Source organism: Genypterus blacodes, unplaced genomic scaffold (genome assembly GCF_046128005.1).
Source record: "Genypterus blacodes isolate CSIRO-AG114 ecotype Tasmania unplaced genomic scaffold, CSIRO-AGI_Gbla_v1 ptg000039l_1, whole genome shotgun sequence".
Taxonomy (NCBI): Eukaryota; Metazoa; Chordata; class Actinopteri; order Ophidiiformes; family Ophidiidae; genus Genypterus; species Genypterus blacodes.
Window position 1 is genome coordinate 5,851,220 of NW_027466852.1, and position 24,831 is coordinate 5,876,050.

Sequence of the window (24,831 nt, forward strand, 5' to 3'; positions counted from 1 at the left end):
TTCAGAAGTTGAATTACTATCTGGTTGATGTTTTAACTTATGAAAAATCCCAAAAATATGTTATATTGCCAAATGTATTACACGGATATTAACAAATTCTGAAGCCTTTCGAGAAAACAAGTTGCAAAAAACAATATATTGCAATATAATACACACATTTCAAACAACACACTTGACTGCAATGAGGATGAAAATTAATTTTCTATCATTTCTTTGAAAGTACCAGAATACTTCTGATATAGTACCATTTTACAACCACATTTTAGTACTAAGCAATCATTACTGTATTCAATGCCATTGAATTTAAGAATAAGAATCTCTCTTGCCAGGTTTAGTGAGACTTATCCAAAGCTTTAATGATGATTATTGATACAAGATTTAACATGAGCAAAGAACCGGAGCAGCTGATCAACAGATATACATAGTACACCATGAAGCAAATGAAAGTCATTTTTTGTACACAGTAGGTCCATTTGAAAAGTAATTCAAATAATCTCTTGCATTTCTGATACACAATCGCACAGTGTCTTTTACACAAATTCGGTAAAGAAACGTGTGTGTCTGCGGTAGACCGCGAACAACTAATACCAACATTGATCTTGTTGTTATCCCTCTAGCTTGAAGGGTCAGAAGGTGGCACCAGCTTCAGCTTGATTGGTTGTGTTGGAGTTAGCATCATCTCAGTGTCCATCTGCAAAGGGATCTGGAAGGAATTCACACATGCAGGGAAAAGGAATTGAACAAAAAAAATGTAATTTTAATGAAGTAACAGGTGGCATCAAAGAGGCTGGACATTCCTCCAAAAGAATGGACAGCTGTTAAATAGCAACAAAATGTGATTAATTCTACTATTGTTAAAGTGCTGTGTCAGTAGTGGCTTTTGATCTTTGGATTCACAATAATAACAATAATAATAATACTGCTGGCAGGCAGGCCCATTTTTATGTAACCCTAAATACCGGTATTTAACAGGCAAATAATCATACATGTACCATATCACTCAAACACAGGATCTACACCACAGCTAGTTTCCTCATTACTAGAGCAAATCGCATCCCAAGGCAGTTCCTGGGTCCTATCCCGAAGGGCATGTAAGTGTATGGGTTGATAGACTCCTTGTTTTCCTTGCTGAACCTACACACGTGTACATAAATGTATGAAGAGTGTGAGGCATTGGCTAATACAACACTGGTCAATATCAGTGGATTATGTTGGCCCACCTACAGTAAGCATACAAATCTCTCATATACCTCTCAGGTTTGAACTCCTCTGGGTTGGGCCACAGGTCAGGGTCGTGGTGAATGGTCCATGTGGGTACCATTACAACTATACCTTTTGGAATCACCAAGCTTTATCTCCACAGATGCCTTGGCAACCCGCTCCATGGGGTAGAGTCGCAGAGATTCAGTGAGACTCTAGATACTCCATCTGCATCATGGCCTGGTACTCCACAGCAGACTACACACATACAGTACACACATACACTTTTTTACTTGTGCTACTGAGGAGAAGCCCACCATGCCCCTGGATGTCCACCAAGGCCATTTCAAGAGACATTCAAGACATTGGGGCCCCACTTCCAGTGTACCTTGTTAGGGAAGGTGGAGTTGATCTCCTCCTGCAGTTTTTTCATGACATGAGGGTGCAATGCCAGATTGTAGGCCAAGAAACTGAGATAACTGCTGCTTGTTTCATACACAGCAAAGAGGAAAAGCAGAGCTTCAGAAAGGATCTCATGATCACTCAAACCTGAAGTCATAAGGGGAAAAAAACTAATTAGAAGAGCTGTAGTGTGTGTCTAGGTGTGTGTGTTTGAGCAGGATTATACCTTTATCCTGTTCCCCTTTCTTGACATCCTTGTTTTTCTGACCAGGTTACCAGAGTGGTTCTTCATTATGCCAAACATCTGAGGTGCAGATGGAGTGACATAAAACAGAGACATACACACACCCGATTAAAAGGCAGCAATAAATGCTATGTAGGTAAATTCATCTGGTATAGCTTACTTGCTGAGTATGTTTTTATGTGTTTTCCACTAGTTAGCACACAGAGCCTGCAAAACAATGGAAAGGAAAGAGAGAGAGGGTGAGGGCAGTACCTCTTTCAGTCTTCCTGAGGGGAAGGAGGGAGTGAGGATGTGGCGGAGTCTCCTCCAATGGTCATCCTCGGCAATGCCCACAGCATCATACATCGGGCCGTTCAAACCCAAATTCTACAATGAATACAGTATACAGTTTGCAGACTTACGCCCATGTTTTTCCATATTTCTGGAAGCACTCTGTATCAAACTGAGTGAAACCCTAGGAAAGAAATTAAGACGAAGCATTCCATGACATGTTTTCAAATCCGTTAGAGTCCAGTTTTTTTTTACCAGGTGTCTCATTTTTTGAGCACCCACTAAAGTAAACAGCTATATGTAAATCATTTTACCTTTCTATATGACAGCATGGTGCCAGGGAACGGGAGAGGTGTGGGGGAATACCAAGCTTCTTGAAAGCTCCATATGGCCAGCAGGCATACCTGTGCAAAACAGAGGAGAGGAGGAAAGAGGAGGAGAGAGGACAGGCATTGTAAATGAATAGATGACTGAATAAATAAATGCATTTCCAAGTTTCTACAGTAGATGGCGCTGCAATAAACCAATAAGCGGCTACGTAGACGTTCTCGTCTGATCGCGCATCATCTCGCGAAATGTTCAGCGCAGCTTCTTATTTGAATTAAATCCAATCAGACCTGGAGAGAGGAGATTTATGGAGGCTCCTCACTCTGATTTCTAATGAGAATGTTTTGTTGGCTTTTTAAAAATTATATTAGACTCCCACCAACGAAAAACAGCATTATCAGTCAAATCAAAATATACCGTTTCTTTTTTTTAACAAAGCTAAACAATGGATTTTAAAAAGTTTTTCCTTTTACTTCAAATTAAAACCAGACAAACACAGCAAAACAAACATAAACTCGTTAAAGAACCATACACCAAAAATAGTGTGATGACGGCAAACAGGAGCGTCCATGTCTCAGAGGAGAGGAGAGGAGGGGAGAGAAGCCGATGGCACCTTTGCACCCGCACACGCTGCTGCCTCTGCGGAGTCACACGGCCGGAACAGAGGGAGCAGGTAGATGGAGGACCCTGACACATCAATCAGCACCTCCACTGTTAATGGATCCATGTGGCGTGACACAGCAATTTTGAGACCTCAATGGTCAAACTGACCGTGTCGCGAAAGTTAAAGTTCAGCGAATGAAAACAGCTTTAGTACTGAAGGAAATATTTGGTTTCCAATGTTGCATTTCACCTATTTAATATGCGGAATGTACAAGGTCTATGAATACTGCTTATACTCATTGTTCATCATCATCACTCACAACACAAATCACAAACAATTCTGCTTTGTGAGTCTCTACACATTTACAAATTGTTATATATATATATATATATACTGAATTGAATTACTGTTTGATTATTACTGTTACTGTTTTAGTTTTTAGTTTTATTAATGCAAATTGAAACCTTTTAAAAACTTTACCAGGCAAGACTGCAGAGCTATGAGGGAATGGAAGGTTCCTGGTTCTATTCCAGCATGTTGAAAAGCAAGGTAAATAAATGCTGAACACAATATAAATAAATATAAAACTGCTTAAGAACGAAATGCCTTTTTCTGTTTAAGACTTAATTTTGTCTGTTTGAAGTCTTCCAAATATTTTGGAGGAGGAGCGAGAGGTAGAAGGAGGACGTGCGGGAAGAGAGTTGTATTTGCGGTTGATGGAGAGATATCTGAATGAAACGAGATAAGTGAACGAGTGAGTCCATAGAGGAAAGACATATTGATAATTCGCCACTACTGGCTGAACTGTGGAAACTCGGCTAGAGTTTGCACGAGCCGGGGGACAACAGCCTCTAGCTTAGCCCGAGCTAGTGTTTTCGTGCTGGGGAGGAGAGTTCGGCATCGGAGGGATAAGCCAGCCCGGATACTTCGAGCCCGGATCGTCGTAAACCCAACCCGGCTGAGTGGATTTCCGCTGCGACGTCTCGCCCACCGCGTGCCGTTGTGTTCTTCTAGTGTGTGGTGCTTTGGACTCCATCTGTGTTCGAGGCTACCCACTCCCCAGCATCTTGACCTACAGACCTTTAAAGTTCAACGCACTTACGATTGGGTACCCACCGGCATAACTAACTAAACTATCTAAGGCTTAGATAGCTTAGTTAGTTATGCCGGCCTTTTAGGTTTAAGACTAAAGCAACGCAAACATGAACAAACATGTTGCTGGGCTGCAGGACAGCACGGGCTAATGTTTCCTTCCTTTGGGCAGGATTGCGTCACAGTCACCGGCTGTGAAGGACTCAACGGGACAAACAGGCCGCACCCTCTGTATATGAACAGAGTTCAGTGCAAAACTGAAATCATTACACCAAAGAAGAGCGCAGAACATGGGCTTTCTTCCTTTCTTCTCATTAGAAACATGGACTCTGCTGGTCATATTCATCAGCCTATTTGTAACGTACGTTTTTATATATTAACTATAGTAGATGATGTGTGTTCCAGCTGAAATGTGCATACATGTGATATTCACATGAGAGCTTGCTTCCTGCAGGTATGGCCGCTGGACCTATGGTATATTTGAGAAGCTGGGAATTCCCTGTTCCAAACCGGTTATGTACTGGGGCACAATTGGCAAACAAAACAAAGTATGTTTCCTTTTAGTGTTGCTCTACTACTCTTTCCAGAATAGTTTGGTAAATTTATACAGTAAATGTTATAAAAATTAAATAAATTTATACAGTAGTGGTGACCGAAAAGTTAATATTAATTATTGAGGATCTGTGTGTCTGCTATGTTGCCAGGTTTACTACTTAGCTGACCTAGAGAACTTTCAAAAGTATGGCCGAATATGGGGGTGAGTGACTCAGTGTGCTGTGGGTGTATGTGTGTTGTGTGTTTGTGATGTGTAGCAGGTTTTGACCCCTCGTACTCTCCCCTTGTATTCTGCTTGTAAAATCACTGCTTTTAAATGAATCTATTCTTTCTGTTGCACTAAAATGAAAGTGGAGAGGACTTTCTTACCTGTGTATCCTTACATGCTGCCTAGGATGTACGAGTTCAAGACACCCGTGCTGTTTGTAATGGATCCTGACATGATCAAAGCCATCCTGGTGAAGGAGTGCTTCTCCTATTTTCCCAACCATCGGGTAAGAAGACAGAAGAGCAGCACTGATGGGGGTAGAGGGGAGTGATGGTGCAGCACAAAAGACACTAATGTTTTGGTTACCATGACTTGAAAAGCATCCATAAGAGCACAAAGAGTAGCTTCAGTATATAGGAATGTTTGCACCATAGCCCTACACATTATGACTCAAATCTAAGGCCAGGAAAAATTGACTTAACACAAATATGATTGTAAGCAAACCCACAAATCGACATGTACGAATATGTCTTGTGTGTGCTGCTGTAGGAAATGCCTCTGAAAGGAGACCTGTACGATGCATTAAATTTCTCTGAGGACGGTCATTGGAGACGACTTCGTCACCTCATGTCCCCCTCCTTCTCCTCTGGGCACATAAAAGAGGTAACTATGTTGTAGTGGTAATTATGACACGCTGCACTTCCATACTGCAGGAGAGAATCCCCTCCCGGGTGGCTGTCCCGCTCTCTTCATTTAGCTCTTTCTGCTCCGTCTCAGATGTGTGAAAGGATGAAACATCACAGCCGCAAGTTGACAGACAGCCTCAGGTCCAAGGTGCAAAAGGATGAAGTCATTAATATAAAACAGTGAGTAACATCATGCAACTCGTGCGTAACCGTCATATTCTTCTTGAAGCATCCCCACAAACACAGCGTGCACAGAATCTATCGGTCATATTAGGATTGGTCAAATACAAAACCTTTATTACTTTATAAAAAGTAACATGATGGCAACCAAAATATTCCATTCAATGATAAACATAGACTATATAATGTGTATTTAAAATTGCACATTTAAAGCTGTGATAATTCAGTGATTATTGATGAAAGCATCTTGGAAAACAAATCAGCAAGCAGTCGCCTACTTACACATCCAGGAAGTTCACATCACCATTGGTTTCATTGTGTGTGTACGTGGGCGGCAGTAGCTCAGTGGGTAGAGCTTCCGCTTGGGAACCGGAGGGTCGCCGGTTCAAGTCCCTGCCTAGGTGCCCCTGAGGCACCTAGGACCCTCAATTGCTCCCCCCTCTGCGAAAGGTGTTAATGTAATGTCAGTCGCTTTGGATAAAAGCGTCTGCCAAATGATCCTAGTGTGTGTGTGTGCCTCTTAGCTACTTTGGAGCCTACAGTGTCGACGTGATGGCAAATTTTGTATTCAGTGTGGATATGGACACGATCAGCACCTGCTCTAGTCCCCTCCTCACCCACGCCAGCAAGATTTTTAGAATCTCAACGTTACTTTTCATTCTCCAAGGTACAACAAAGCTCACCCGTCCCACATTTGTTCTTCTTCTCCATAAATTCACCGACCTGTGACGATTGTATGCCGAGACAGTGCAGACGAGGCCGATTCGGATGACCTCTGAAATGTTTCTGAATGTAGCCTCTCCTCCTCTCTTCCATCAGCATGTTTCCCTTTTGTTGTTCCCATCTTGGAAATGCTGGGATGGTCCCTTTTCTCCAAGTCTTCTGCGGACTACTTTCGGGGTCTTCTGGAGAAGATCAGAGTGGAACGCGACAAGAGCTCAGGCCAGGTCTTAGACAAACATTCATGCGCACATAAAACATGACAAAAACACGTGTACTGAATTTGAACTCTGTTTTTTAGACACAAAGAGATTTTCTCCAATTTATGATCAACTCTCAGCTGCCTAATGACTCCAAGGGAAAAGAGAAACATGAGGGTAATTACACACAGGCATCACACACAAACACATATTTACATAAAGATACACATGTTTAGCAATTAATAATTGTTTTTTCTCCTCCTTTCATCCTTTTCCCTGTCTCTGCAAGGTTTAACTGATCATGAGATCTTATCCCAAGCAACAATGTTTGTGTTCGCTGGGTACGACACGACTGCCAGTGTTCTCCAGTTCTTAGCCTACGATTTGGCAAGGAATCCTGAAGTGATGAGAAGTCTGCAGGAGGAGATAGACTCGACTTTCCCCGACAAGGTCAGGGATTCTGCCACTGCAATCATTCCCTCAGCACCAAGGTGATGTTTCAGTAGGCAATAGGCAATAACCAGTCGCACCTAATCACTAAGAGCCATAATTACAGGACTTCTTGGCCTTGGCGGAGGTATAGGTGCTATAACGAGGGCTCCTCTTTTTCTGAGCAATTTTCAATCTAAATGTTGTTGTTCACATAACCAAACTGTAATTAAAAACAACTCTACAGGCTCCGATCCAATATGAAGCTCTGATGCAGATGGAGTACCTAGACTGTGTAATCAATGAGACTCTGAGGTAACATTTGATTTGGTATTTGATTCTTTTACATGTATAATTACGCAAACACTGACCAGATTGAACCATGTGGAATATCTTTCTTTGAATCTTAAATCAGTGGTGTTTTGTCATTAGGCTCTACCCTCCAGCAGCACGTCTGGAGCGCAACACCAAAGCAGCTGTCAAGATCAATGGAATCACAATTCCTAAGGATATGGTTGTGAGTGTTCCCGTCTACGCTCTTCACCGGGACCCTGAGCTGTGGCCGGAACCGGAGAATTTCGACCCGGACAGGTGTGAAAATATTCTGTGTGTGTTATGGTTTTTTTGAGATGTAAGCATCAGAAAGTTTGATCACCCTAATGGTCGGTGACATGTGTGTGTTTCTAGGTTTAGGAAGGAGAACAAGAAGAACATCAAGCCGTACTCCTACCTGCCGTTTGGGACCGGGCCAAGGAACTGTATGGGGATGCGCTTTGCTGTGGTGATGGTTAAAGTGGCCCTGGTGGAAGTTCTGCAGAACTACAGTTTCTCCGTCTGTGAGGAGACAGAGGTGACATTATTAACGCTTACTTATACATTATATATGCAGCGTGAAGACGCCTGCTGGCATCATATCAGATAGAGTGAGAAGTTCCTTATATGCTGATTCTGTGAACTTGGTCACTCCTCAGATCCCTTTAGAGATGGACCACTTGGGTCTGGTCGGACCCCTACGGCCAATCAAACTAAAGCTGGTGACGCGTTCCTGCGCCTCCGAAAACACGGATGACGACGGCAAAGTAGAATGCTGACGGATTACAACAATCAATGGTTATTTCTTCAGGTATATCATGAGAATGTGATGGAGCCAGGATCAGTTCATTAACTAGCAGGATGATGAAAATGTGCTTCTCTTCTGGTTCCATCTGTTTGATTCTTAGTGTAGATTGGTTTCTGTTAATCCAGCAGTGCAGAGTATCCTCATGTTAATGTGATTGTGGTTGATGGACCTGCCTGAGGATGTGAGGCTCACAGGGGCGTAAAGATCTCTGATATGGGTCATATCTATGTGCCCAGCAATAAAGGTTGAAAAGGTACTTTTAGGTGCAGCTTTCATTCTTATCAGTGTCAGACGAGTCACATGTTTGTGCACGTGGTGGGGTTAAATGAGGGGAAAAGTCCTCGTGGCTCTGGATGTAGGCAGGAGGTCACATTCTTTGGTGTGCTTACGTAACATTATTCTACAATCACAAAGGTTTACTATCTTATTAATGTGACCTTTAAAACCATTGCTGCAATAACTAGACATTAAAAGATAACTATCCGTTTCATATTGGAGCCAAAATCTTTGCTCTCCCAGGTAATAAAATGCATTATGCTTCATACGTGTTTGTGTGCTGTTGTTGTGTGACTAATGAGACTGACAGATTCTATAACAGATGTGAAAAACAGGCAAGTAAACAATGTGTGGAGAGGAAATACTGACAAACATAGTTTAGCTAAGATTGATCTGCTCCCTTTATTTGGTTATGACATAACCTATAGGCAATGCTGTGACTTATTCCAAGGAAGTAAAGTGTTTGAGGTAGATTCTGTTCCTTATACTGTGCTTTAAAACACATTTGTACGATTTCTAGAAAACAGTCGAATGTTCAAAAGATAGCAAACCTGTGAGTGAACGCAGTGCGCCTCACAACATGTCCTCATTATGAATCTGTTCAGTCCGGTGTGGTGACTTCATTCTGTCAGCCAATGTCAAAGATAAAAAGAGGCACGGAAGTCTCTTTCCCAGTTTGTGTCCATTTCCTTCTTTCTCCTGCTTTCTTCTTTCCTCTCTCCTCTTCCTAACCTAAACTGTTTCTCTTTCGCTGGTAGTTTTACCGCGTTCCGATCCTTGGCTGGGAAGTGAGTAACTTTGGCTCTTTTCGTCGCGCCGTATCCCAGGCCGCCGTGGTCCCTCTTTAGCACCGTAGCTACGGGCTGCTGAGGACCCGCCCCCTCAGGCCCCAGACCGCCGCCTGGTTTCCAGCCGCAACGGACCATCATCTTGTAGCTGGCGCTGGAAGGGGGGAGGCAGTAGTAGGGGGTCGGCTGGGGACGTCGAAGACTGAACTGATGCAGAGTGGAGGAGAGGTGTGACGACAGTCCACCGCTGTACTGGCAGTCGCACACTTCACACCGCTGAAGGTCAGAGGCACTGCAGACACACACAATGAGAAGCAGAGAGTAAACGACTCAGGAGAGACAAGCTGGCTAAAACTAAAGCCGCCATTAATTCACAAAATGTAATGTCACAATTTTTCACTCATGTCAAGCTTCCACTGCAACACGTTGGTGTGTTTGCTCTCCACTACACACTAGAGCATGGGTGGGCAAACTACAGCCTGCAGGTCACATGCGGCCTGTTGTGCTTTTTAATGCGGCCCGTGGAATATTGGTACAAATATGGACGGATCGCTGAATTTAACAGGAAAAAACACCGGCCTGCTTAAACCAATTTGTGCTAGAAATCGACAACAATGTGAGAGCCTTCTTGCCATTGATCGATACAAATTGTACTGTACCACCCTGGACGCACACATACACACGCAGTGTTAGTGATGTGTCCTTTGCAAACGAACCGACTCAAAGTGTCGCAGTCACTTTGCTCAGTTCATTTGTGCAATTACAAAGGTATCGGGATCCGACAATACTGGCCCTGTATTCACTGGAGTCTGGAGTATCGTCCAGCCCTACTTTAGAGAAAAATCTAAAATGCTGTCGTGTCTTCTGGACTGTTTTGAGTTAAGTGACAGACACACTTCAGAACTTGGCAATGGAACTGCTAAGAGTGGCAAAAGAGTGTTAGTGTGTTAGTGTGCTGTGTTAGTGACAATGCAGCACATAATCAAATATAATATAATTAAATAATAACAAAATGAAGGTATTCTGGAAATAATAAAGTTTGGTATCATTACATTGAATAATGTCAGTGATACATGTGCACACATACTAATCATAGGTCAAAGCAGCACTAAATTTGATAATTTGCTGAATTATCAGAGGCAGAAAAGGTCAAACAAAGAGCGGTTTAAGAGCCCAAAGAGCCGACTTCTCCTTGTGACCTGAGCCACTGCCTCACTAAAAAGAGCCGAAATTCCCATCACGAGCACGCGTGGGGGAGGTCGCACCCCTAATTGTTGTCCAGGGAGAGACAGGGAGGGGTTCAGTAGTGAGAGGGGAGGCAGTGAGTCTCTTGTTGTTGTTTTGGGTGCGCTCCCCACCCGGGCTTAGGTGTATACATAGGGAATAAACTCACCATTCTGTTGTTCTAACAATGTCTCTGTATTCCTCTCTATTATAACTAACTCTATTATAACAGCATGTTTAACGCTAGAGGGACACACACACACACACACACGCACACCAGTGAGTGTTCTAACCTGCTGTGAGACTGCACAGAGAGAGTGTGGTCTCTCTGTGCTCGCGTCCCATTGCTCTCCAACTCCTCCAACACACCATGGTGGCCCCCTGGAGGGCAAACAAACAAAAAAAGATCAACCAAACAGTAAAAGAAACACAGTTGTGTGATCTTGAGGGTGATCCCTGTGCGCGGCTTTACCTGCTAATGCCAGATCCTTGGCGTCCCTGCCCTGTGTGTCCACCACGCCCACCCAGGCTGCTCCTCGCTGCAGCAGCAGCCTCACAGCGGCCTGCTGACCGGAGCAGCTCGCACACATCACAGCCGTCCAGAAGAAACTGTCCTGGAACGAAAACATTATGGATAGATACATTAGGCAGGTCAACCTAACTCTTGTCTCTTTTTAGATGTCAAACAAAGACCAGATCCACTGATGACTGATGAGCCCAACTGTACACAGTGACTCCAGACTCTCTCTCTTTCACCCAAACACAATCATGGCGGATACTCTACCTGGAAGTTGACGTTCACCCCCCTGGAGAGCTGCTCTTTCAGCCCAGAGATGTCCCCTTCGTGGGCGCATCGCAGCAGTCTGAGCCCCAGCAGCTCCATGGATCTCTCTGAGCACCTTTGGGTGTCTCTAGGAGCTGCTGTGTTCCCCCGCACCCCTCCATCGCTGACTCTGCCCCTCGCTGCTCTGTTGTTCTTCCTCCGCTCTTTCCTCTTGTGGACAGCCTTCCGCAGCTCCTCTGGTCGACCCCTATCTTCATCATCATCATTCATTATGCTTTCATAGAAGTGTCTGGCCTCCTGCCCGCTAAGTTCGCTGTGTGTGTGGGAGCTGCTAGGTCGCGGCTCTTCTGTCCTGAAAACATCCCGCTCGCTGGCAGGAGTAAAGTAGTTTAGAGGCTTCATCTTCAGCTCACCCAAAGGATCCAGACACGGCAGGGTGAAGATGTTAACACTTCTAATTAAGCTTCTAGATGTATAATAGAGTACACGGTTACGTTCAGATAGACTAGCCTAGCCTAGCTTAGAGAAGTAACATTGGCCTTAGCGCGTAGATACTTGAGAGCCAGCGGTAGGTGTTTCGTAGAAGTTATCATTCCATAAGTCGTTTAAAACAATATGACGACGCAAATATCACTCGAATGTCCGCATATTCCTCTGGCTGTAGGAGCTCAAACGTTCCACTAACACAGGTTTGTTTCCGTTTTGCAATCGGTAGCGTTCGATTCATTGACTGGTAAAATGTGTGCTGCCACCTATAGGCCAGGAGGACACAGCGCGTAAACAAAAGTCCCCATTTTACTGTAGATTTCAATCTGTCCACTTTCAATCCGTCATTTTATTTTAAGTAATAAATGAATGCTCTGCCGCAATTTTGTGTCACAATTGTCAAATAAACTAAAAGTACATTTTACAGTATATTGAACTTGATTCCACTACACACATGCTATCAGACTAGATTTTAAAGGATCACCTTAAGGACAGATTTTTAGTAATAATTGAAATAGGTCCTGTTTTATGTCCCACAATGCTCTTTTGCTATCTTCCACGTTTACAAACAGACGGACGACAGATAAATTAATAAATCATGAGACAAATTGTTTTCATTTAGACAAGGTATCAAAAATGCCTGTTAATATCTATAATCAAAGTGACGTTTGGCAGAATCAAAAGCTAATTTGAACAACAATTATATATAGCAAGGCTGTAATATTTTCTGCATTGTCTATACAACACAACAGGAAAACCACGCCTTAAAGATAATTATGGCTAAACCACAACAACTGGTAATCCTGCCGCCTGAAGTGAGAATAATGAAGATAACTGGTTTACTGAGTAACCTTAAACTCTCCAAATCTGACGTGGACGTTATGTTATTAGTATTTCTCATCTAAAAATCCAGTTAAATGCAAGTGGCCTCAAAGCTTGATTCGGTTAATTAACAATATTCAAATAATTTACAGATATTCTTGTCTACTGTATAGATAGACCATTTATTTTTACACACTAAACAACTGTACAGACCCCATAACATAACATGATTTAAGCAATAAACGCTGCATATTCCTCCTATTCAGTCCAATGTAAGGAATGGGTTTTAACTGAGTAGCAAAAATGTTAACTACTTCTTTAATAACAAATTGGTCAGTCAACAGAATGGACAGTTTTTTTTATTTCTAAAGCAGTTTTCTTAATACTGTAACAAAATGCTTAGTTGACAGTGAAGCCTAAATAAACGATGAGGCTGCAGAAAGAGAAAAGAAACAAACAGCTCTAACATTGCATAATGAGCAGATTAAGGGTCAAGGTGAGCCAGACACCAGGATAAACCACGTCCAGAGCCACATGCGGCGTTTCTAAGGTGCAGAAGGGCGACAGAGCACAGGAGAGATTAAAGCAGAGTCCCAAATCCATACAAATACTGATAGTATACACTATACTATGCATTTAACTTCATAATGTACTGTATTGTTCAGTTAACGTGTAGTAAATGAACATACTACTGTCTTATACATGTCAGTCCAACAGTGTTGTAAAGACACTGCCAAAATCACATTTTTAAACTAAGACAAAGCTAAGTGTCTTATTTTGATTGTATTCCAGCTCTTCAACATAATGGTTTTGCCAGTTTCAGGCCATTAACATGAAGTGAAGTGAAGTTAGCACCAGAGGTCAGAGGGCCCTTTCTAGGAACACATAACTGGACCCTGCATCAACTTCCAAATGTAATGCCGAGTGTTTTAATACAGAGACTAACCGACACTAGACAACTACTTCTAAGCTACTAATGCTTTATGATACGTTAATGGTTTGTTTATGATAGTTATGAGCAGAAATGCAGGAGAAGAAGAGAAACAACATGTCAAGCTCTACAGTTGTGTGGAAAAAAGCGGATTGAGTTGGAAAATCAACTGAAAATGAGGTTTCCAAACAGCTTGGGAGCCGTTACCACAGGCCACAATGTAAACTCAACAACAATATAAACATAATAATATAAAATAAAGTCATTACACTGGACGAACTGACAGCTTTGCTTGGTCTAAAAACCCTTGTAGTGTACGGCCTCAAACGTAGAAAAGGTCTCTCATGGAATGGTCCTCAGAGAACAACACGCAAACCTCCAGAGTCATACTACCACGCTGAAGACTTGGTGGTATTTATTCATGTGTCTGTTCCTGTCCCCAGTCTGTGTAAATGTCTGTCCGCAGTGGGGACAGGTGTACGGTCTCTCGCCCGTGTGACACCTCATGTGCACGTTCAGCTTGTGGTTGCTGATGAAGCGTTTGTTACAGCAGGTGCAGATGTAGGGTTTATCTCCCGTGTGGTAGCGCTGGTGCATCTTCAGCTCCGTTAAGCGGCCGTAGCTCCTGCCGCACTCGCGACACGGGTAACTGGGTTTCACCGCCATGTGCTGCCGGCTGTGCAACCGCAGCCCGCTGGCCGACTTGAAGCTCTTACTGCACTGGGAGCAGGTGAAGGCTTTCTCTCCGGTGTGGATGTGCACATGGAGCTTCAGGCTGGCGGCGGACGGGAAGCCGTTGCCGCAGACGGAGCAGAGGTGAGGCCTCTCCCCCGTGTGGATGCTGAAATGCTTCTCCAGCTTGTTCTTGTTGAGGAAAGTCTTGCCACACTCGGGACAGTTCAGTGGCTGCTCCCCCGCGTGCGACCTCAAGTGCTCCGTCAACTCCGGGAGCGTGGAGAAAGCGTGATCGCACCGGCTACACGAGTACGGCCTCTCTTTCCTGAACTTTTTGTGTCTCATGCAGTGTTGCTCCAGATCCTCCTTCTCTGTGAAGGCTTCAATACAACAGGAGCACTGATGAGGTCGTTCCTCAGTGTGGGTGCGCAGGTGAAACTTAAAGGCAGTTAACTTGAGGAAGATGCGGTCACAGTGTGGACACTTGGATTCACGCTTTTCATGGGCCTGCATGTGTCTCTTGTAGTGGGAAAGCTTGAGGAAGTGTTTCTGACACAAGGAGCAATAAAACTGCTGCTGTTTGTGTCCCTGCTCGTGTTTCTTCCATGCGTACTCCACCTTAAACTTTTTCCCACAGGTGCTGCAGAAATAGGACTTTTGGTGGACCTCCACATGGCTCTCCAGCTCCTCCGGGGAACTGAAGCTTTTGTTGCATTTTGGACAAGTCCCGCTCATTTCCTTTAAATGATTCTCCAGATGTTTGCTGAGTTCTTCCAGGACAGAGAAGCTCCTTTGACAGTTGGGGCACTTGTAGCTGTCGATATCTGTGGATTTGCGGTGGGTTTCTAAATGCCTTTTCAAATGATACATTCGACCAAACACTTTGCCGCATTCGGCGCAGCTGACGGGCTGAGGGCTGGACTTGACCTTGTTGTGTGTTTTGATATGATTTGCCAACAGGCTCTTTGCCTTGAACTGTCTATCACAAAGGGGACATATCAGTCCTTCGCCTAGATGGGTCTTCTTGTGCGCGTTGAGCTCCAACCAGTTGCCTAAAATCTTCCCACAGTCGGTGCAGATGTACTGACCTAAGCCGTGCTGGTTCCTCAGGTGTCTGGTCATGTGGTAGGACTGGCTGAAGGTGATGGCACAGACCGGACAGTTAAAGGGTTTGTCCTTTGTGTGCGTCCTCATGTGTCGGGCTAATTTGCTTGGCCCTCTGAAGCGTCGATCCACACAGATGGGACAGAAGTGTCCCTTTCGTTTGCTCTTTGTCACCATCTTTTCTTTCCCACCATCGTGACGTTTGACCACATCACAGTCAATGTTTTCTGTCTTCACATCAACCTCCGACTCTTTGTCCTCGGCATGGTCACTGCCACAGGCTGAAGGAGCCTGCTGACCCTCAGCATCCTCTTCATCATGGCTAAACTCTTTTTCACTCCCACCATGGCAGTGCTCCTCATCACTACAACTGTCTTTGTTACTCGATTCCACGTTTTCTTGTTTTTTGACTCTGTCTTGTGAACCTCCTGCGCTGTGATCAGAACACTCACTGTTCTCCTGGACATCCTGCCCACAGACGGGGGATCTGACAGACGTCTTGAGGGGGGCGTGGGTCACCTTGTGAGCTTTGAGCTCTGTGTAGCTTCCAAAGCTTTGGGCGCAGGAGGTGCAGACGTGCTGAGCTGCACCGTGCTGGTTCCTCAGGTGTCTGGTCATGTGGTAGGACTGGCTGAAGGTGGTGGCACACACAGGGCAGACGAAGGGCTTCTCCTTTGTGTGCGTCCTCATGTGTCTCTCCAGCTTGTTTGCGTCTCTGAACCTCTTATCGACACAGATGGGACATAAAGGCCCCTTCCTACGTTTAGTACAGACACTTGCTTTGTTGCCACTCTCCTTTTCTGTATTCCACGATGATGATGATGTTGAGGATGATGATGATGATGATGCCTCCTCATCAGAAGCATCACATCGAGCTTCGACAACTCCGGTGTCTGTCTCATCGGCCCTGTCAGTGTGATCTTCATCGCTGTAGTACAGTTTATCGTTGCTGTAGTAGAAGTCTTTGTTTGCAGGAGGGTTTGATGGGGTCAGAGTTGACTGTGGTTTTAGTTTTGTCTTTGCCGCGCCACGTCGAGGTCTTCCTCTTCTGACCGCTCTACGGACAGGCCGCTCTTCACTCGCTTCCTGTAAATCAGCTGCTGTAGACTCGGTCAGAGCCGATTCCTTTTCACACCGGCTACGTTTGTGTCTGGATGAGTTTGAGGGGATTAGAGCAGAGTGCTTCGCCCCCTCCTCCCCACGTTGAGGTCTTCCTCTCCCGCTCACTCTTTGGATAGGACCCTCTACACTGTGACTCACTTCCTGCATATTCAGTGGTGCAGGCTCGTTGTCATGACAGCCGTTTTGGGGCTGAGAGCTGTCTGACGGGGTTACAGCTGGACACGGCTTCAGTTTCCGAGGTCTTCCTCTTCTGACGGCTTGTTGAACAGGAACATCCATGCTGTCTAGACTGGCTTCCTGTAAACAACCTGCTGTGGATTCCATATCATACGTGTTATCTTTGGGCCCTGATGAGTCCGGTGGGGCCGTAGTTGAGCGCTGGTTCAGTCTTCTCTCTCCACGTCGCGGCCTTCCTCTTCTGCTCACTCCTACGCCGTCTGTACTCACTTCCTGAATACAAACCGGGGCGGACTCGGTGTCACCGTAGCTGTTCTGGGGCTCAAAGGAATCCGACGGGGTTAAAGTTGAACATGGTTTCAGTTTTCGAGGTCTTCCTCTTCTGACCGCTGGTTGAACAGCTTGGTGTGTACCGTCCAAACTCACATCCTGTATATGAAATGAGTTACGTTTCTGTCGCGATGACTTTGAGAGGATTATGGCCGATTGTGCTCTGAGCTTTGCCCTGGTCTGCCCACGTCGAGGTCTTCTGCTCCGCCCCTCTACAGGGCAGCTTAAACTATCAACACTGTCCACCTGACAACCAGAGGATGCAGATTCCACCTCTTTACCGATGACCAACGCCTGGGCCAGGGTCAGAGTGTCTTCCTCTAGCCGCAGCCTCTCTCGGAGCTGTGCACAGTTGGTTTTCTCAATCAGCTGACTGAGGACAAGTCCGTCTTGCGAGCATCCATATTCACACGGCCTCAGCAGTTCCTCTAATGCACAGACAAACTGCTCTACGGTCTCCCCAGAACACTGAGCCCTCTGCCTGAACGCAAGGCGACATGTTTGCAGCTCGTGTCCAGAGGTGAAGTGAGCTGTGAGCGCTGAGATGGCTGCTGGGTAAGTGTTTCCACTTTGGAGCAGCACCGTGTAGACACGTTGTCCCTCTTGGCCCAGACAGTTCTGTAGCAGTGCACACTTTGTAGAATCGCCCAACTCGGTGTCGCCCGGCCCGCTGAGATAGTGTTCAAAAGACTTCTGCCATTTATTCCACGACATGGCCTGCTCGCCTGGGGCCGGTAAGAAAGGCGGGGGAGGAGATAGAATGATCAGCAGAGGCTCAGGGAGCAGCTCTGAGGAGGAGTCCTGCTTCATCACCTCCTCATCCCACTCTATCGGCGCTTCATCCATCCTGGGTGGATCTGGTCCTTAATTTTCACAACGGTTCAATCATGAGAAAACCCTGAAAGACACAAATATAAATGAATTTCAGGTTCAGTCAAGTCTGTCATCAGCATGTCAGCATGTCAGTAGGATAATCTGCTGCGTGGGGTTTGGCCTCACGTCATCACGTCTTGTCCCGCTTTCATCACGGCAGCTGATGAGTGAAACAGGGCCGACATGCAGAGCAGATGAGAAGCTGTGACACCGGCACAGCTCTGTTCCCTGCATCGCTCACACACGGGACAACTGGGTTAGGATCGTAGTAGGACAAGTTATATATTTATATTTAATAGCTGAGATTGGGCCTCTGTAAGTGTAGAAATAGATCAATTAGATGGTGATTTGGCAAGACTGAACTCAACTGGGTCTGAAAACAAACCAACCCAGAGGTCAGGAGTTCATTTCCCCAAAGGACATTTTTTAGTCATTTTCCTTCACACTGACAAGTTTCCAAAACAATTTTTCCAAAAACAATTTATCAATGATCGGTTCGCTGAGGCCGACTGTGTGAGGCCTTCAGGGCCACCGAGCCAGAGAGGCATTCTTGATTTATTGGAGAAATGATTGTGCTGTTATCAAGGCCCAGCAGCTCCAACACGGAGAAGCAAACACCATGAGCTCCAGTTACGTCACTATACAGCCTCAGTATACAGCCTCAGTATACAGCCTCTGTATACAGTCGACAACAATGACAAGGTAAACATTCTTATATCAATGTGTCAACAAACGTTCTCTTTATCTTTTTATGAAGAATAAATGTGTCCGTAAACAGTGGACTCTGTTGTTCAGCTACTTCTCTGCACACTCACACCCTTGTATTATGGAGCAGCGAACACTCCCTCCAGGGTTTGTGATTCCGTGATCGAGGAATTCAGTGCAAATTCACTTCTGAGATCCTGCATTATCACGCAGTTTACAGCACAAATTTCCCAATAATTTGAAAGATGATCAAATCGTGTGAGAAAGCGGAGACAGTGAGAAAGTCCTTCCTGACTGAGCAGACTGACACACTCACAGCATCCAGAGATTCAAATCAACCCAAGCCATTTCAAATCTAAATTATGTAAACGTGGTGATGCTGCATCGTGTTGATTGCAATGTAAAACAGAATTTAAGAAATCCTGATGTTGTTTGGTTTCATTTCACTTCATTTAAAAGTTGGTAACGTAAACATTTGTAAACTGATGATTCATACATTAGGAGTAGGAAGAACACGTGTGACAGACGGGCCGGCTGTCATGCCTCAGATTGTGAGGCCGTGCGCTTCAAAGTCCATTCACGCCAAAACAGATTCCCCTCTGGCCTACAGGTCAGAGGTCATGAGAGGCGAGCTTGCTCCACTGCAGGTTTATTTTGAACTACACAAACTTGTCCACACTACTGACAATAGCGCGCCGGTAAAAAGAGTTCCCCTGTACAAAATCCAGCTTAAAGACGTACATACAGTGGCACACACATTGCTTAGCAGTGAACGATGGAGACGGGTGATGAGAGGAGCGCAGACTTTGTCACAGACAGTCTAAGCAAAAGATGTAGATGTAGTTAAACTAGCTAATGTGAATGTTAGGGGGTGACTACGAATGTTGACATGTCAGAAATTGCAATGTAAGAGCAGAAAGGTTGTTCTATACATGGTGTTTGTGGCTGTGTTGTCAAGTAGGTTGATTTAAACTTTGTGAATATAAATAAGTGAAAAATGTTTCGCCCAAATCGCCATATTTGCCGCAAAATTGAGGAAATTACCACAGCGATTTTGAAGGCAAACAAAACAAACAAATAAAGGTGAAATTCTGGGGGAGTGAAGCGTTTTGCTGTCCTGGGAGTTGTACTTTGTAACACTTCCACTACAAATGATGCTAAATACATGCTGACTGTCTACAGAGGAGGTAAAGTGGCGATGGTGACACAGTTTCACTCTGTATCACACTTGTTGTTGTGCATAAGACTGCAACCAGGCGTTAGCGGGGACAGCTAAATGCTACATGTCACCAGTTTACGCAGGCACTCATTAACACGTGACACCGGGGCGACTGTCCTGCAGCGTGACAGAGTGTGACAGCGTGATATCAGAGAGGACAGGAGAGCAAACACACACACACGTACACACACAGAGGAGATCAAACTCACCGACCACACTGGCTCATAAGTCACCGTGCGTGCAGCCGAGCGGGATAACGGAGAATTCACACCAAACACCGAAAACACCGAGTGTGACGCTTTTATTTAGTGTTAGGTGGCGGACACATATGAGCCACACCGACACACTTTGCTCCAAATCCAAGCAGAGGAAAATAACGCCGCCATGGTCGCGTTCCTTCTTCCGGAGACCACAAACAGCAAGCAGGGGTCCTCATCACCGCACCACACCGCCCCCTGGTGTCCGGGGGGCGATAGGAACCAGCACGACGAAAAGGTGCTACTACTACTGAGAATAGTAGTAGTAGTAATAATAATAATAATAATAATAATAATGTAATAATGCAATATTCCGGTCTGTTATGAAGATGTGGATCGAGTTCAGCTGGTGGAGAAGCAGAGGGAGTAAAGGTAACACCATAACAGTGGTAAAGGAGGTACTTTGAAGCTGTTTATTCTTTAAATAATACCACTTTATGTGTCTAAGTTTGACTCATTCTTTCCTCTCTTTCACCAGGAGCCCATTCAGTTATTATAGTTTAAATGATTATGAGTATTTTTTTATGTTGTAAAAAGATTTTACCCAACATCAACTTTCCTTTATCTTATTTCTAATATAAAACCTATCATCTAATTTCACCTTTGTCTCAGAGTTTCTAGGCTGAGTGAAACAGCACCAACAGCAGCACATCAACAACCTGCGAGCCAAACCATGATCCATCTCTGAGTCCTGCCTCGTCAGTAGATTGTGGTTTAACTGTGGAAAGTAAAGTACAGTCAAAATCACAATTTAACTTTCAACTTTGCTTAAAGGTGTCAACAAAGATCCTGACAATGGAGGAAAACTGGAAAACTACTAGGAACTGGAAGAGGAACAAGAGCAGATATGGTGGATGAGATGAGCGCATCCATCAGATCCCAGGAACATCAGAACATCAGGAGGCTCTCGGCCCAGAAACAAAAGCGAAGCACAGAACTTATTAATGCACGACTTCATTCATGGTAATGTACGTATCACACATCCTCACAGCCTGAACCCTGGACTGAAACACTGATAAACCACTAATAGCTTGTTGATTAGCTTAATGAGGGGCATTAACGCTGGAGGTTAAAGTTCAGCAGCTCTACTTCACCTCTACTGACACACGCGATCGCAGTGAAACACAACACAGAGCCACGCTGTTTAACAATGACCGTTTATTCACACACTGTTAGGGATTGAAAACAAGCATGGCAGAGGGGCGGGGGGAGGGGGAGCAGATGCTTAAATCATACATGAGGAAAAACTCTTAAAGATGCTTTAGTTTGTTGTTTTAACAGGAGTACAAAGAACACGTGTGACAGACGCCAGACCCTCAGATTGTGGGGCCGTACGCTTCAAAGTCCATTCGCGCCGCGTTCAAAACAGATTCTTCTTCCCCTCCGGCCGACAGGTCAGAGGTCACGAGAGGCGAGCTTGCTCCAGTGCGGGTTTATTTTGAACTACACAAACTTGTCCACACTACTTTACAATAGCACGCCGGTAAAAAGAGTTTCCCTGTACAAAATCCACCTTAAAAATATGCACAGACGTACATACAGTGACACACACGTTGCTTAGCAGTGAACGATGGAGACGGGTGAGGAAATGAGCACAGACCCACTGCCAGACCCACGCTTGTATGCACGCAGCGTTTACATTCAGGCACACACACGCACACACACATACAAACCTGTTAACACAACTGAATGAGACCAAGTGTGTGTGTGGCTCGGCTCAGTGCAGGCAGTTTGGCTCGGGAGGCTGCAGGAGCGCTGACGACACGCAGGAAAGAGGAAAAAACATGGTGGTCTTCTTTTTTTTTCATAAGATTCCAGCTCCGACCCAAATGAACACATACGGCTCTTTGGAAAACACACACACTCCTTTCCTTCCTTCTTCCTTTCCTTCCCCCGTTTGGGGTTATTTTTTCTTCCTTCCATTTCATTTTAGACAACTCAACCTCAGAGAAAGGATGATACAGGGATGGCATATCAGTGTGTGTTTGTGTGTGTGTGTGCATGTGTGTGTGTTTGTGCAGCGAGGATACAGAGAATAGAAAAGAGATATGTTGTGCGGAAAATCCCAGGTTTCCCTGTCCGTGTTCATTCTCTCCCCTCCATTGACACAAAGTGACACAAGCAGTCCCTCCATGTGCATGAGCACGCTCCCTTTAGAGAGTCTCTGATACAGGCACGGATATGCCCATGTGAATGTGTGTGCGTATACGAGAGCAGAGGAGTGTGCAGTGTGTGTGTGTGTGCACAGTGACAAAAGAGAAGAAGTGCAACACACACCGTTTGGCTGGGTGAGGATCTGTGTTAATGAGGGGAGAGGGCGAGTGAGAAGTGCAGACTTTGGGGCGTGAAGGGGCGTCTCTCTCTGCTCCTCCTCTGTCGCCCGCTCCTTCTCCTCTCATCCCTCCCTCGGTCCAAACACACACAGCCCCCCCACCCCGTCCTTCATGGTGTGTACATGTGTGCGTGTCTCTTTGTGCACGTTTCCTCTCTACAGTCACACAAATGAGGAGAATCCTGTGACGGGGGTACGCGACCCCGGGGGGTTGGTGTTGGGGTTGACGTGTGTGTGCGCGGGCTGGCCGGTGGGCGTGTACGCTCCGCCTGTGGTGTGCTGGGTCACCACGGTCTGGTAGTACGGCTCCGTGTCTGCAGCGGCACACTCCTCGTAGCCGAAGGGGGGGCTGATCCCCTTCAGGCCTTTGGGCTGCCGCTTCCACGAGTTGTAGTAGGTGGGGTCGCTCATGTAGTGGTTGACAAAGGAGTGCTTGGGCTGCTCATCCTCATAGTCACTGTCTGTCATCTGCACACACACACACACACACACACACGCACACACACACACACACACACACACACACACACACACACACACACAGGTTAGGTTAGGTTAGGTTATGTTTTGCAATCAGACAGAGGCAGAAAACATTGTTGATCGTAGAGCGTGAAGAACCATCTAACACTGACAATAAGAGAGAGAGAGAGAGGGAGAGGTACCTCTGATTCAGAGACCTCAGTGGGTTTCTCAGTGAGTGTGGTGCTCTCAGTGAGCACTGCTCCATTGTAGTTGTTGCAGATGTCTTCATCAGAGTAGCGGAGAACACCAGGACTGGGCCTGGGAGGAGACCTGAATAAACACACACACACACACATTTGAACAAACACGATTAAAAGTATTTCGATGTAGTCAGGGATGTATGTGAGTGTGTGAAGGTGTGAAGGTGTGCATGTGTGTGTGTATAAGTGCTCACCTGGTGCCGTTCTTCTTCAGGAAGGCGTTCTTGGTGTTGAGCGCTCGGCTGTTGAGCTCCAGAGCGGTGAATCCTCCATTGTCCAGCGTCACAGCCTCCTCCACGGTGGACACGTTGTTCTTCCCTGGAAGAGAGGAAACACACCAGGAAATGAACTCGCACAGATTCGAACGATCGATAAGCAAAATGAAATCACAGGTGGCAGAAATGTCTGTGAAAATGTCATCTGGGACAGCAGCAGCAGTGAGTTCCTCTCTCTGTGAGTTTATAGGCAATCTCCTGTTTCACTGGCCCGGGTATTAAACTTCCTCTCTCAGGCCCGACTGTGACCAGCAAATTAGACCTGAATGAATAATACGGCAATAATCACACACACACAGACTTCCCAATTCATCCACCAGTGACTCTAAAACTGAAATATGGGAAGTGATGTCATAAGCAAAATGTGGAGAAAGGTTGTAGCTGTTAACAATTATGACAAAACGCTTGAGGTTGAATGGATTCTCAGATGCTCCTCATGTGCTCGTCCTCTCTGCTCTGCTCAGCCCCTCACGCTCTCATCTGCCCTCTGTTTGTGTCGAGGTTTCCATGGAAACTCTTATTAACAACTACCTTGACGTAACATTTGTGATCTAAATGTTGACTACACACACACACACTTAAACGGGAGAGTGTGGAAGCCCTACAGCACCCAGTCCTGATGACATCATGCCTGAGAGGAAAAAGGGAGAAACTCATGATGTAAACAGGATGAAGGCTTCGACATGAAGCAGGCAAACTTCAGAGGAGAAAGCTTCACTCCCAACTAGAAGGCAGAGTCGCTCTCCAAAGACGACTCCGTCTCTCAATGTGGACGTGTGACACATTACTGACGTGGATCACCATCACGTTACCGACTGACACAACGGATCTTTTGTTGTTGTAGCGTCAACATCAGACTGATTAGTGTTTGATCTTAGTCGTAGTAAATATTTGCTAAGTGTGGATACAGGAGACTACATGATGCAGCACTTTGTGAAGGAGCGCCATGGAGGAGGGAAACGTTTGGATCTAAGATTCCAGCAAGACGCTCAATCAAGCAGCCCTGGGAGAAAATACAAAAAGCAATGCATAGTGTGTGTGTGTGCCATTAGAGAAGAGACACTTCTATTTATTAAACTTAATTGTGCATTTGAGTGTTTTTCTTTCAACATGATCTTCTCTACTTTTTCTCTTTGCTCTTTGGTGCTGATGTTTGGCTGCACACTCTGTACACACAGGTTTGACCACACGTTACGTTTGTGCAGTCATTGCTACTGAAACCACAACAACATTTTCAAATTTGGTGTCAAAATAAAAAAACACTAACAACATAGAGTTTGACCTTTTATCTGAGAGTAAGAAGCTGATAAAAGACTTCATTATAAAATCACAGCCAGGGAAATGGACCTATGGTGAGCCACACACTCATCATGATGCTGTCATAACACAGTCTGACCTCTAGGAGTCTCACTCTTTCCATTCCAGACACTTCACAAAACACTTCCAGTGTCGCTGCAAGTGTTTGGCCTGAAGCCAAGGAGCCGTCCCTCTC

The 24,831-nt window shown here is 45.3% G+C and overlaps 4 protein-coding genes and 1 pseudogene across 8 annotated transcripts in view; 1 reads left to right on the forward strand and 4 right to left on the reverse strand.

Annotated features, from left to right (window-relative positions):
* Positions 1-8,493, forward strand: part of LOC142996700 (cytochrome P450 3A56-like) — an 82,797-nt gene extending 74,304 nt beyond the window's left edge. Inside the window, exons 1-15 of one of the 3 annotated variants that reach the window (XM_076147717.1) lie at positions 3,531-3,596; positions 4,312-4,500; positions 4,594-4,687; positions 4,844-4,896; positions 5,089-5,188; positions 5,452-5,565; positions 5,680-5,768; positions 6,293-6,435; positions 6,588-6,715; positions 6,790-6,865; positions 6,978-7,138; positions 7,365-7,432; positions 7,550-7,708; positions 7,805-7,967; positions 8,089-8,493. In XM_076147717.1, the coding sequence (XP_076003832.1) occupies positions 4,430-4,500; positions 4,594-4,687; positions 4,844-4,896; positions 5,089-5,188; positions 5,452-5,565; positions 5,680-5,768; positions 6,293-6,435; positions 6,588-6,715; positions 6,790-6,865; positions 6,978-7,138; positions 7,365-7,432; positions 7,550-7,708; positions 7,805-7,967; positions 8,089-8,208 (1,539 nt within the window). In that variant the 5' untranslated portion in view covers positions 3,531-3,596; positions 4,312-4,429 and the 3' untranslated portion in view covers positions 8,209-8,493. Of the gene's footprint in view, positions 1-3,530; positions 3,597-3,728; positions 3,802-4,311; positions 4,501-4,593; positions 4,688-4,843; positions 4,897-5,088; positions 5,189-5,451; positions 5,566-5,679; positions 5,769-6,292; positions 6,436-6,587; positions 6,716-6,789; positions 6,866-6,977; positions 7,139-7,364; positions 7,433-7,549; positions 7,709-7,804; positions 7,968-8,088 lie in introns of those variants that run through there. The other 2 variants (XM_076147718.1, XM_076147719.1) reach the window with 2 other exon arrangements.
* On the reverse strand, positions 336-3,159 carry LOC142996929 (cytochrome P450 3A40-like; annotated as a pseudogene).
* Positions 8,494-8,896: 403 nt separating the features above from the next.
* Positions 8,897-12,047, reverse strand: gpank1 (G patch domain and ankyrin repeats 1). The gene is made up of 4 exons (XM_076147720.1): positions 11,310-12,047; positions 10,998-11,139; positions 10,819-10,906; positions 8,897-9,593 (listed from the first exon to the last, which is right to left on the reverse strand). The coding sequence occupies exons 1-4, from the start codon at positions 11,709-11,711 to the stop codon at positions 9,152-9,154; spliced, it is 1,074 nt and encodes a 357-aa protein (XP_076003835.1). The 5' UTR covers positions 11,712-12,047; the 3' UTR covers positions 8,897-9,151.
* A 921-nt stretch (positions 12,048-12,968) lies between these two features.
* LOC142996984 (uncharacterized) lies at positions 12,969-20,155 on the reverse strand. The gene is made up of 2 exons (XM_076148127.1): positions 19,963-20,155; positions 12,969-17,854 (listed from the first exon to the last, which is right to left on the reverse strand). Exon 2 carries the CDS (start codon positions 17,800-17,802, stop codon positions 13,933-13,935), a length of 3,870 nt encoding a protein of 1,289 aa, XP_076004242.1. The 5' UTR covers positions 17,803-17,854; positions 19,963-20,155; the 3' UTR covers positions 12,969-13,932.
* Positions 20,156-21,225: 1,070 nt separating this feature from the next.
* The window catches only part of LOC142996992 (protein sidekick-1-like), a 171,448-nt gene continuing 167,842 nt past the window's right edge, over positions 21,226-24,831 (reverse strand). For 2 of the 3 annotated variants that reach the window (XM_076148140.1, XM_076148138.1), the window contains 3 exons: positions 23,259-23,382; positions 23,005-23,134; positions 21,226-22,810 (listed from right to left, as the gene is read on the reverse strand). In XM_076148140.1, coding sequence (XP_076004255.1) covers positions 22,505-22,810; positions 23,005-23,134; positions 23,259-23,382 — 560 coding nt within the window. In that variant the 3' untranslated portion in view covers positions 21,226-22,504. The remainder of the gene's footprint in view (positions 22,811-23,004; positions 23,135-23,258; positions 23,383-24,831) is intronic. The other variant, XM_076148139.1, reaches the window with a different exon arrangement.